The 13,369-nt window shown below is 45.7% G+C and overlaps 1 protein-coding gene across 1 annotated transcript in view; it reads right to left on the reverse strand.

Moving 5' to 3' along the window:
- Window positions 1-4,262, reverse strand: part of PITPNC1 (phosphatidylinositol transfer protein cytoplasmic 1) — a 243,697-nt gene extending 239,435 nt beyond the window's left edge. The window contains exon 1 of the mRNA XM_004432670.3: window positions 4,069-4,262. Within this exon, the coding sequence (XP_004432727.1) occupies window positions 4,069-4,116 (48 nt within the window). The 5' untranslated portion in view covers window positions 4,117-4,262. The remainder of the gene's footprint in view (window positions 1-4,068) is intronic.
- Window positions 4,263-13,369: the final 9,107 nt, after the last annotated feature.

Below are 13,369 nucleotides of genomic sequence, written 5' to 3' on the forward strand. Positions count from 1 at the left end.
TCTCAGAAATGTACGAAAGAAAATTCTCTGGGGACCTGGGGGAGCCTGGATAAAGTGTGCTGGCTCCCTGCCAGGGCAAAGAATAAAATAATATTCTGTATTAAAAAGTTGTTTTTCTTTTCTTTCTTTCTTCTTTTCTTGGAGAGGAGGGGAATGTTTCTATTTTTCATTGTGCACCAAATCCCTACAGACCACAGAAAAATCCCTAAAAGTACACACATTACTGTTAATGCAGTCAGAACAGGAACTATTAAACACCAAAGCAAGATGAAAATGAAAGGATTCCTGCTTTAGATCATATTCGGATGTGCTTAGCTCTTGAAGATGCTTATCTTACTGATAAGTGTCTGTCAGGGAGGAGTGATCAGACAGGGCTCCAAGGAGTCCTGAAGATGGAGTTTGGGATGGGGATGCTGGGACCAGGGGCAGCACCAAAGACTGGCTTGGTGGGCAGAGGCCTTGAACTCCACCATAATCTCCACTGAGCCACACATCCAAAAGCCACCCCAAACATACATACAATCTAAGGAAAACCAATGCGCTTGTTACACAAAAGCAGCTTCAAACAGAGCCCCTGGCCACCCTTCTGCTCAGCTGACTCCCCTAAATGTCTCTAAGTAGATAAGGTCAGAGTCTCCAACCCATCTTCAACTAGAGACCACCTAGCACCCCTGCTTTGCACATGAGGCTTAGGGAAAATATTTCCTTCCAACAAGGGATCCCTGAGGGGGAAAGCCCTGGAGAAGCCCTGGCCTGTAGGAAAACAGCTTTGCACCAGAAATCAGAAGACCTAGGTTCTGCCCTAGAGCCTGCCCTTAGCTATGAGATGGGCAACTAACTGAACCTTCTACAGCTCTAGTCTTCTCCTCCACAAAATGAAATAGCTCAACTATAGATCATCTCTAATAGCCCTTCCAAGGATAAAATTCTAGAATCTACATCACCACATGTTTCAAATGAAGACATTGACAACTGTCTCTTTACAGCCGACTATCAGCCCCCAGGAACCTGTACTGGTCAAAACTTCCCAACAGGCTTATATTTAGTTCAGAGACAATGACGTGGAACATAAATAAGGAGTCTATTCCAATGAAGTTTTTAAATTAAAATTAATCCATGGGATGTTACTTCTTATAATTCCTTATTCTGAAATTAGTGGCTAAACAAAACAAAACACCAACACCCTGTTCAAGACTGTAGTTCAGTTTTATTTTCTTTGTCCCCCAGAGCTGTTCTTTCCTGGAACTAGGGAACATTTTGTAAGTTAAAGCAAGGCTAGAGAAATAGTAGCAACCAGTACTCTCTATAACAATTCAAAAGGTCTTCGATCTTTCATTTAGTTGATAGTGCTGACTTTATCTGTTTTCAAGAAATGTTTTGTTCCTTCTGCTGGATGAAATACTAGCAACGGGCAAAGAGCAGAGTGAGGAAAAACAAATAGTGGGTTTACTACGACTCTGGTTCTGGCTTGGCTATTAACTGGTTGTATGGCCTGGCGCACACTACTTAACCTTTCTGAATCTCAGTTTATTCATCTGCAAAATGTGGGTAATAAGACTCCAATCCCCCTTACTCTCCCCTCCACCAGGAATTAAATGGGATAAGACCAGGGAAAAGAACAGACACAGTGTTGGTTCTCTTGCTGACTCTCTAAAACAAGGGCATTTGCCTCGTTTTCAAAAATATGGACACTGCTACTAATTAACTGTGGTAGTTAAACAGAAGAAAGTTCCAGAAGTTTCATGTAGATTGAATCAGGCCCAAAGCAAATGGAGAGTTGAAGCAAAAGTTAGGCTTCCAAAAGTTTACCTAAATTGAGGGTAATTGTCTTCTTTAAAGACACTGTTGCTTCCCAGTTTTCATGGTAAGGTCAGTAAGACAGGAAGACAAAGCAGGATTGTGGAGATTGTGGGGTTTACCACCAGTTCAGACTCCAGGGGTCTAACCTCTGGCAAGTTGGGCCTGGTTTCTGCATCCATCATCTGACTTGGTTAATCTGAATCCTTCCAGTTTGAAAACTCTGTCAATCTAAACAGCCCTCCTGCTTCTGACAAAATAGAATGCCGCTTCAAAATATAACCTTACAGAAACGGAATCATGCTTTAGTCCAAATGAATTATACATTCATTAAATTATAATTATACAGTATATTACAGGTGGAGTCTGATTTCATTTGCCAATTAAGAAAAGAAGGGCCTCCACCTATACCACTCAAATGTAATTACTTCACCCTGAAGTGGTGGGTATTTCAGTAGCAAAAAAAAAAAGTGGGAAAAGAGCTGTGCCTGAGTGTTCAAGAAAGCCTGAGAAGGAAACCAACCAGAATAAAGAGATTTTGTAGGCAGTAGAGAAGATTCCAGAACTGGTTATCTTCTTGACTGTCACTTGCATTTGGGGGGTATTTCATGCAGTACCAGAATCACCCCTAGATTCCAAACTCCTATCAATAAATAAAGTCATTAGGAGGAGATGGAATAGAAACATAGACACCTCCAAGCTGAACTGCTCCAGCTCACTGCCCATGGGGTGGGACGATCTCAACCTTTTCTAGAAATACTCTGGATAACCAGTTTCATTCATTGGCCTCTGCCATTCTCCACATAGCAGTGTGCTGCTTCTCCACTTTATTTACACGATCCGGATGCACCCCCAAAACTCTGCCTACCCACATGGCATCCACCCTTCAAAACCTTGCTCAAACGCTAGCTCCTCAAATGCCAGCAGACAGGAGCGCTCGGTTGATCATGCTGGTGAGGGCCCATCTCTCTTTGGCAGCCAATGTCCCTGGGATCCGTTTCGTAAACTCGGAGCTACTTTAATCTTGTCTTGGATTATACCTGGGTCTTGCCTTAATACTTGCTCCAGGTGACAAATGAAGACAGCCACGTCCCTGATTAAATATCTCTTTCTCTCCCAAAACACCTAGCTCCTTTCACAAAGTAGTGGCTCCATAACATACGTGATACACTAAATGCACTGTATTTAAATATAAATACGGTTTGGGTCGCTGGTTTCATTTGTGTTGCCACACCAAGCCACACTAGTGAGTTTCAAATTGCCCTGACTGGCTTCACGCTCCCTCACCGTCCCTGGACAAGCGCTAAGCAATTGTGAAATCACCAAAAAGGTAGGGAGGAGAGGGGGAATAAAGGGAAGCCGGGGCCTGAATAATCCTCACTGAGTCATCGTTTCCTGAATGATAGAGCTTGCTGCTCCGGGAGAACAGGGAGAATGGAACCTGAGCAGTGCGTGGAGGAAGAGCCCAGCACGAGCCCCCGCCCCTCGCCCCCCGCCCGTCCGGCTGCAGTGGGAGCCGGGGCCGGACCCGCACCCACGTGCTGGGGCGCCCTCCCGTGGCCGCGCCGCAGCCCCCGCCGCTCCCGGCTCGCCCGCAGACCACGCTCCCCGCGACTGAAGAAACAAGAGACGCACAAAGTTTCCGAGCCAGGCGGTTTGCGAAAGGTCGAAGCCAGGTCCCGGAGCCTCAATGCGCGGGCGTGGCGGGAGTGGCGCCCAGGCTGGCGGCGAAGGCGAGAGGTCCGGGCCCAGACGGATGCCCCAAGGGCTCCGAAGTGTCCCTCAGCGGAGCTTCGGGCCTCCAGATCCCGAGAGCGAAAACCTTCTCCCCGTACCCCGACCTTATAGCGAAGGGCGGGAGGAGAGGCGGGGCCCACGCCCGGACGGGATTCCCCCCCGAACCCCAGCTACTGGGGGGCGCTTGGTGCTCCTGGGTTTGCTTTCTTCATTTTCTTAATTGGACGGAAGGGGAGGACCAGTTCCCTTTGGCGCATTCTGATCCCCAGCAATCTGGATTCTAGGTGGCCCCAAAGAGCCCACCTGGAGTCCACAGCCCCACCCACCGCCTCCCTCCCCCGCTGGGGTGACAAGTGGAAACAGCAGTCCCCCTATGTCCACCCCGTCCAACCTTCTGGTTTGGGAGGTAATGTTCCACCAGGGTTTCCCTGCCGCCCGCAGTGGACCCGCTGGCCGGGAGGCGGCGGCGGGGGACGAGGCGCCCCGAGGCGGGGGGCCTGGAGCGGGCGAGGCCGGGCCCAGCGCCGCGCTTACCTCGTCCACGGTGAGCGGCATGCAGATCCGGTACTCCTTCAGCAGCATGGTCCTGCCGGCCGCGGGTCCCCGGGGCGGGAAGCGGGGGGCGGGGGTGGGGAGCCCCCCAGACCAACAAGGCTGCCGCCCAGGCGCAGGGCAGGGCGCCCGGAGCCCCGCACTCGGAGCCGGCCGGCGAAGCAGCCCCGGCGCGCGCTCAGCTCCTGGCTTCCTCCTCTCCGCCCGGGAGCATGTCAAGGTTTGGGTCCGGGTGTTCGCGGTTCCCCCGCCTCTTTCCTCGTCGAGGTCGGTCCTCCCGGAACGCGGTGTTGCAAAGTCAAGGAGGGAGGGAAAGAGCCCCGCTGGAAACCGCTCTGATCGGCAGCCCGGGGCGGTAGGAGCGGCCGCCAGATCAGGACATGCCCGGCAGCGGGCGAGGGAGGAAAAAAGAGAGATTTCCAAAAATTAAAATGAATGCACAAAAGTCACCCGCTCGATCCGCCTCCGAAACCAGACATGAACCTGGCGACCCCCCTTCTCCGGCCGGGCTGTCCAATGCTAATGTCACCAGGAACACATTGCAGCCGGAGCCGGAGATGCTGACTTTCCAGACAAAGGCTCGGTCGGCTCCTCTACCCGGGCGGTAAACAAGATTTCCTGCTCTTTTTCGGGCCGGTCCCCGAGGCGCTCCAGGGCTCGCTGGGAGAGAAAAGGGAAGCCGCCGCCGCTCGGCTCTGCTGGGCTGGAGCCCCGGGTAGCTCCGACCGCGGCTCGCGGCTGCGAGGGGCGGGCGAGAGGAAGCTGGCGCCTTCCGCGCGCGTCCCCTCCCCCGAGTCCCTTGGCTCCCCGAGCGCCGTGCGTGCCCGCGAGTTTGCAGCCACCTCGCCGGGGCCGGAGAGTCCGCACGGAGCTGCAGTGTGCCTCGGGCCAGGGAGGTGGGTGCGGGAGGAGCGAGCGCGAGCGAGGCTGACATCAGCAGCGGCCACGGCGGGGAGGGTAGCCCCATCCGGCCAATGGGGAAATGGCAAAGAATGTGGAGGATTTAAACAAAACAGCATGTCTCTCCCCGGCTGCTGCCAGACGGCGGGGCTGCCACGGAGCCGAGCCCGGTCAGCGCCGGGGAGGATCGGAAAAGGGGGCGTCCCTGGGCTCCTTTATCCTTTGAATCTGTTCTCAGATGTACCCTGGGTGCCCCAGTCCTCCGTCCAGCCACTGTGGGAAGCTTCTGGTTCCAACGTACAGAAGTGTTCCTTGACCTTTGGAAAAGGTCCTTACAAATGCCCACCACGAGAGTTTTCACTTTGGTCCAGTAAGCAAGTCCAGCGCTGGAGAGGCGATGGGATTTGAGAGCATACCGTTTCCTAACTGGTTTCAGAGAAGGAATCCTGGAAAACTGGGAAGTGCAACGATGGGAATGAAAATGAAGTACAAACAGAAAGACACACACCCCGAGGGAACGTGAACCCGACATCGTCTTTTACCTCTCCTGGCCCTGCTCTGCAGTCCAGCTGCAGGCTTCGCAGAGCAGCCAGAATAGGTTTTCGTGTCAGCACTCCTAAGTTCAAAAAGTCACAGTGAAATGTCAATGAAAATGCCTGGAGTGTTGGTATTTCATCCATATTAAACAGATCCCTCATTTTAACCACAAGAGGCACATTCTTCAGTTACTCAGGAAGCTGCATGTAACTGCTGAAGTCTGTTTTTCATTTGTCTGGTATTTTTAAGCTTGTTTTTCTGAGAAGTTGCTGGATGAAAAATGCATCAGTTGCCTCCATGGAGAATAACCTGCAAACATCATCTTTTCTCTGAAAAATATTTGTGCTCTAGAGTCCTGTAGCTACTCGTAGAGCTTGGATGGTGAGACAGATGGCCTCAATATTATAGTATTTTAAATTATGATTAATAAATAATTAACCAATATAACTATGGTGGGCTGTGGCAAAAATCATCCAGATGGCTGGAGAGAATTTATAACTGTGTGAACATGATACAGAGCCTGATAGAAAAATGACACCCTATATCCAGCTTATATTCTAGTGAAAACTATTTTGTAGATAAATGCTTCCCGGAGTTGGCTCAGAAATATTCATAGCAACTAATTAAAGCTAAACCAAATTCCTCGAGGTGGAAAATCTAAATCTGACACTGTAGTGCTGAATAATAACACATGAAAGCCTGTGATATGGAAAGAAGCTCAAGCTGTTTTCCTTTTTTTCTACTTCTTCCTTGAAAACAAGTGTAGTGGCTTCGCTTCTGGCACCTAATACTCTTCCCAGAGGCAGCTAGGAGATGTACTGGCTAGCCACGCATATGCATGCACACGGCACATCAGAATATGTGGATATATTCCTGGCTTCCTAGACATTTCCTGACATTGATTTTGTAACTATTTTACTGGTGAATATTATGGTTGAGGAACTACTTCTCTGAATTTCCCAAACTGCAAATCACCGTGTATAAGCTTCTCCCATTTCCCCTCTTTTAAGCTGACTTCTCCACCGAACTCTCCCTTTTCACCCAGTCCATCCGCATGCCTGGTCACATTAATCTTGCCCAAGCACAGCTCTAATCCTGCCACCTTCAAAACCTCTTAGTGATTCTCTATGGCCTCCTGAGCGACTTAAAATTCCTTGGCAGAGGACCAAGGTTCTGAATCTACCTTTCCCACGGTAGCCAGTCACCCTTCCCCTGCCCCACTACAGCCAAATGAGACAAATCTATTGGCGGGAGAAGGCCTCCACTTTACCTTGACCCTTCTGCTCCTACCATTGCCTTCACAGAGAATCCATCCCCCACTCCATGTCCCCCCGCCCCCCCCACACACCATTTTTCAGCAGGGCATTGACAATGTTTTTGGAAAGTGATTCTGATGGCTATGTGTTGGATAGGCTAGGACAGCAGGATACCAGAGGCAGGAGGTTATATTATTACAAACTATAGGAGACATGTGGGGAAGGTCTGAATTAGACAGCAAATGAAGGAAAGACGATGAATTTAAAAGATTTGGAATGGACTCAGTGACGGATTGGTTTTCACTACAACAGTGCTTGGGGGAGGAGGGCAAAAGGAAAGCTTCATTCATAACTCGTTCACACAAAGGGAGGAGGGCGCCATCTACTGGTCAGACGCTGTTTTAAAATGTTTTAAGTCACTTCGCCAGCAAGAGTCTAGCAAGGAGAATTGTATCTTTGTTTCTTTTCAGCCAATGGCGTCCGCAATATCTACTTCCAAAGAGCCTAGAAGGTGTTGCTATTATCATTACGGATAGTAGTGATGTTCCATTAACAACGTACAATCTACGGTTACCGATTATCAATATATTAAGAAACGGGGGCGAGGCGCAAAGGGCGAAAAGAGTAACAAAGAGTAAAGTTACCAGTGAGCAATGATACGACCAAAAGGAAAAGAATATGAGCCTAGGCCTGTCTGTGACAGCGAATATTCTCAGATGAGTGACAGGTATGAAGGCAGGGGTTCTCAGAACGCCAGATGAGGAGAGGGGCACATCAAACCACTGTTTCCACATGAATTCTGAGGTTGCACACCCCCTCCCATTGAAACCTCTTCTCAGTTTGTCTGGAAAAACTGTAAGAAGGTCCTGACCCATCTCTGTAAGTAGCACGTGAAAGAAAAGTGTACCCGTCAAATCATGTTTTATTCCTAGAATATCCTCGGTACTTCTTTATCTTTTACCAGGTACTATCCCCAGTAAAAAATACTATGGTACTTCTGGTCTTCCTCTTTCCTACTCACTATATCTAAGGTCTGTGGGTTCGTCAAGGCCCATTGAAAGTCCTATCTCCTACACAGAGCCATTCTAGATAACTCGTTACCTTTCTAGACAACCCAGAACAGGTATCTGGACTATTCATCTTGGTGCTTGTCTGTATGCCAGTGTGGCCTTTTTACATAAAATGACACATGCAGTACTATAAGTGATTCACCTGTTCTCCAACTCCCCAACATGATGGTAAGCTTCCTGAGGAGACAGACCATGTCCTATCTGTGTCATCCGGAAAATGTAGCCTGGTGTGAGGGATACTGTAAGCACCCAATAAACATCTATTAGATGTATGCATGTATTAGTTCATGGTTCTCAACCTCGACACTATTGACATTGGCACCAGAGTTTCTGGTTGTGGGGGTCGCTGTAGGATGTTTAGCAGCAACCCTAGTCTCTACCCACTAAATATCAGTAGCAAACCCCCTCCTACACACACAAATATGCCAAATCTGGGGGTGGGGATGGAGGGGGGAACTCCTGCAGTGGAGAACCACTGTGTTACTGTAACATTCAGTAATCTTACCTAAATGGATAGTTACTCCAAGAAGCAGCTTTTGGAGAGACTGACTTTCAACTTGTCACATTAGGGCTAAGGAGAGAAGGCACAAAACAAAACTGTTACATCACAGTGATATAAAGATGTCGCCCTCTCATTCCCATGCTCTCTTTATATTACCAAAGTAACCCTTGATAAAGGGCTTGACCTTAACCTTGATCACTTGGTTAAGATAACATCTGCCAAGTTTTCCCACTGTAAAGTTACTGTCTTCCCCTTCCCATATTCTATTCTTTGGAAAGTGAGTCCTTAAGTGCAGCCCACACTCAAGGGAGCCGAATTAAGCCCCACCTCCTTGAGGGGAGAGTATCTACATACGTAATGCAGAACTCTGCAAGATTTGTCCCTTCTCCCTCATTTATTCATTCAATTATTTATTTATATCAGTGTGGACTCATGCATATTTATTCCATACTTTGAGTTATAATTCAATACTATGTTAAATTTTGTTGCTCAAATTGTTCCAGATTTGACCATCGTTAGCTCTTGCAGATTGATTCCTGTGTCTTTTGACATGCCCCCCGTTTTTAAGGGCGACTTTTGAAAATCAAGCGTTATTCTTTGCAATTAATTTTTGTTTAATTCCGGCAAAGTCTATGTCTATGTATGTCGCTGTCTCTGTATGTGCGTTTTAAATACCTGTATGTCTGACCTTGTTAGGTACTAAGTAAATGTCAAGTTCATTCCTACTAAAACTACACAAAGCAAGTCCCAAGGCAATTCTGATGTGTAGAACCATTTATCAGGCCTCTATTATATACAGAGAATGCCTTTGATGTGTAATTGCTTGTAGCTGTGCAGTAAATGCTCATAAAATAAAAATTAATTGACAATGATGTGGTACAAATTGCTTCACATAGAAAGCAACCTGGAGGTTCTGTGGCCAAAGGTCTAGTTTTGTCTTTTTTTAAAATAAGCTAGTAATAAAAGTCTTACTTTTTATTGCATTACCTATTTTTACAGAAATTGGCAAAACATTGGAATATTTTGAGATGAATTATGAGACTAAATGTAACTATTTTCACTGGAGAGAAATTTTAATGATAGAAGAAGACACGGTTCTTGATCTGAGCGTCCTTTAAGAGGAGGCAACTGTGCAACCATAACTTATTGTAATTCTTTAATGCCAAAGCATATTTGACCTAGCATCATCAAATGATGTCAACACAGATCTGGAAAGAGTGTTTCTTAGCTATGTGGTGCCATGGAGATGTCACATATTTGGACTTTTTGTGGAACATTTTAAATGCTACCAGAGAGAAAAAGAGGAAATTATGTTTGCTATTAAGAGTATGTAATCATTTATATCAAAACCTCAGTTTAAAAATTGCTTAAGTGACTGTAGGCTGAATAATGGCCCCCAAATATATCAGGTCCTAAGCCCTGGAACCTGAAAATATTACCTTATTGGAAAAAAGGTCTTTGCAGATGTGATTCAGTTGAGAATTCTGAGATGAGGAGATTATCCTGGATTATTTGGGTAGGCCCTAAATACAATCACAAGTGTCTGAACTGGATAAGAGAAAGGCAGAGGGAGATTTCACACACACACAAAAGAGAAGCCAATGTGACCATGAAGGCAGAGATTGGACTGATGAGCTCACAAGCCAAGGAATGCCCACAGCCACCAGAAGCTAGAAGAGGCAAGGAACGGAAGGTCCCCTAGAGCCTCCAGAGGGAGCACGGCCCTGCCATACTTTGATTTCGACCCAGTGATACTGGTTTCAGACTTCTGGACTCCAGATTGTGAGAGAATCAATTTCTGTTGTTTTAAGCCACTAAGTTCATGATTATTTGTTATGGCAGCTAGAGTAAATGAACACAATGATTCAGGTATGACTTCAGTTACCCGATATAACTGCACTTGACATGAAGTAATTCTAACACAGGACCGAGAGATTTACTCAAAAGATAAAATACAGTATAATTTTCTTTACAGAATGATTCACAACAGACTTGAAAATACCAAGTTCTCCCATTGCCTTTAAAATTGGAAATTTACAAAAACAAATATTTTACACACATTCCAGGAACATTTCTGTAATGCAAGCGTTATGGCTTACACTGATACATATAGATACTATCAATATGCCTAGTGGCTCCTAGCTTCAAATCTCTAGCCCAAATGACTCCCCTTAATTTGCCTTCTCCACTTACCTTCTCAGCATTGTCACTTGGGTATCCAATAGGCACCTCAAACTTACCCAAAACTGGGCTCCCGTCCTTTTCCCCCTGACTTGCTCATCTCTAATCTGCTCCATCATATTAAATGGCAACTCCATCTTTCCAGGTGCTCACGCCAAAAATCTTGCAGATGTGTTTGACCACTCTCCTCTGACATCCAACAGCAAATCCTATCTTGGCCCTACCTTCAGATTATATCCAGGATCTAGCCACTTCTTACCACTTCAACTGCCTCCATCCTAGTCCAAGACACCAACATTTTTCTCCTGGATTATTGCAATAACCTCCCCACTAGTCCCCCAGCTTCTGCCCAACCTAGTCACCACACAGCAGCCAGGGAGATTCTTTCACTACGTTAAGTCAGCTCATACCATTCCTTTGCCCAAAACCCCCATTGGCTTCCCACCTTACTCAGACTAAAAACCAAGTCCTTATAATGGCCATATTGCCCTGAACCTCATCTCCTACAACTCTCGCCCTCGCTCATCCTGGTCTTCAAACAGGCCAGGCATGACCTGATTGCTCCCACCTCAGAGTTCTTGCTCCTGCCTCTGCCTGGAGTCTTCAGCCCCAGCTAGCTGCAAGACTTCCTTACTTACCTCAGGTCTTGGCTCACTATCGATGCCTTCCTGGACCACCTCCCAAACACTACCGGCTGGCCCATATTTACATGTTTATTTTCTGTCTTCCCTCTATTAGAATGTTCACCTCACAAAGGCAGGAACTTTGGGTCAGATATGTGCACAGCCAACAAGCTGAACATGCCAGAAATGCCAAATATGAAAAAATATATACCATAGTAATTAATATATAGGCACATTTTCTTTCTTTTTTTTTTTTTTTTTTTGTGAGGAGATCAGCCCTGTGCTAACATCCGCCAATCCTCCTCTTTTTTTGCCGAGGAAGACGGCCCTGGGCTAACATCCGTGCCCATCCTCCTCCACTTTATATGTCACGCCGCCACAGCATGGCTTGCCAAAGCAGTGCGTCGGTGCGCGCCCGGGATCCGAACCAGCGAACCCCGGGCCGCCGCAGTGGAGCGCGCGCACCCAACCGCTTGCGCCACCGGGCCGGCCCCAATAGGCACATTTTCAATAATTAGTATCACAATATACATTACCACTGTTCTTTCAGAATAAACTTTTTCCAATCAGCATTTTTCCTTACTATTTAGATTCCTTATTCTTCCACTCCAATTTTTCTCTTCAAAAATCAAATTCTTTCTTACAAAGCCACAAATTTAACCTCAGACTCACTCAAATAAAGAATTTATAAAGTGTCTGTCTATAATACAGTACTCTTACCTATTTTCTCTGGCCATTGATCAGACTTTTACTGAGTTCCTTCTATATTTACTACACTTTTTTTTGTTTCCTTTGCAAGCTTTTCCTCATATTTCAGTTTGCTTTAATTTTTCCTTACCTCTAAGCCTAGTGAGGAAGGGCTTCAGTTTGGCGTGGGAGCCAACTAGAGTTTTCTCCACTTACTTGCCTCCTTCTTAGACCCCCTCACACTCTTATTTTTTGAGTTCTAGAAACCATAAATCTGTTTACTGCATCACACCTTTGTTACTTTTTGTCTTTTCAAACTCTTCATACAAAATATAGACTTCTAAATCCTTCTGTCTACTCTAGTCAAACCAACAGCACACCGAATACAGAGCCAAAAAACATCTTACCCTAGTGTGTCTCAACAAAACTGGCTCCTAGAGCATGTTTTAGAAATTTGTAAGGGAATTTTGGGTTGTCACAATCATTGAGGAGAGAGGGAAATATGAGCATGCAATTGGGATGCCAGACATCTGCAAGGCAACAAACCTACAAAATAAAATATTGTCCAACATTCCATCTGACTTTTCAATGTCCTGCCAGTCACCTACATATGTATCTGAGGCCTCGACTCTAAAGCCATTTTACATATGCCAAGCTACTTTTTCGGAAATTTTAATACGCACTAAAATTTTTAAGAATTCTTCTATGTGAAAAACAATGAAAGACTATACTTTGATATAGTGAGAACTTTACTAAGAAGTTGTACACCATTTTGGAAAAATCATGCCACCAACAGTAAGCCCTTACAATGCTTGAGGAACCAATAGAACACATCTATTACAGTTGTAGCTTTTGCGCACACAGTTATTGTACATGCAAAAAACTACTTTCTGTTTCTATTGTTGACAGTTTTAGCCTTTAGATTTTGAAATATTTATTTTGCTGTTTTGTAACGTTTCTCCTTTACATTACAGCTAGGATGTTTTCTTTCCTTTTTTAAAATTATATGTATAGATGGGTTTCATTATTCATGATTTTCATTACAGAATAGTAAGGAAATAAAAAGGTCTATTCAGCAAATATAAAGGGATGTTGGTGCTGATTAAATTAAGAACCACTAACATAACAAGTAGACCACTCCAAGATTTCCCATTTTGCTTCCCAGGCTCCCGTTGACACTCCTACCACACCATACACAACCTCATTCTCACTTTCAAGGATCCTAGGCTTTCTTATAGGGATTCAGATGGTGTGGATGACAATAAAGAAAACTTGTAAGGTCCTGAAGAATTGAAATAATCTCACATACATGATCTCCTTTGATGCTCACAAAAGTCCTACAGGAAAAGAATAAAATGTCTTTCTAAAGATTCTTCTTACCAACGTAGTAGATTATAGTAAAAACGAAAACAAAAAATACTTTACTTGTTATATTACTGAGCCGCTGCCATATCGTCTCTTATGAGTTTTCAGAGATCCCACAGATTAAGCCACCAACATTCTCAACCAGATGAAACCTGAGAACTT

The sequence above is a fragment of the Ceratotherium simum genome, chromosome 16 (genome assembly GCF_057802395.1).
Source record: "Ceratotherium simum simum isolate JZ-2026a chromosome 16, ASM5780239v1, whole genome shotgun sequence".
NCBI lineage: Eukaryota > Metazoa > Chordata > Mammalia > Perissodactyla > Rhinocerotidae > Ceratotherium > Ceratotherium simum.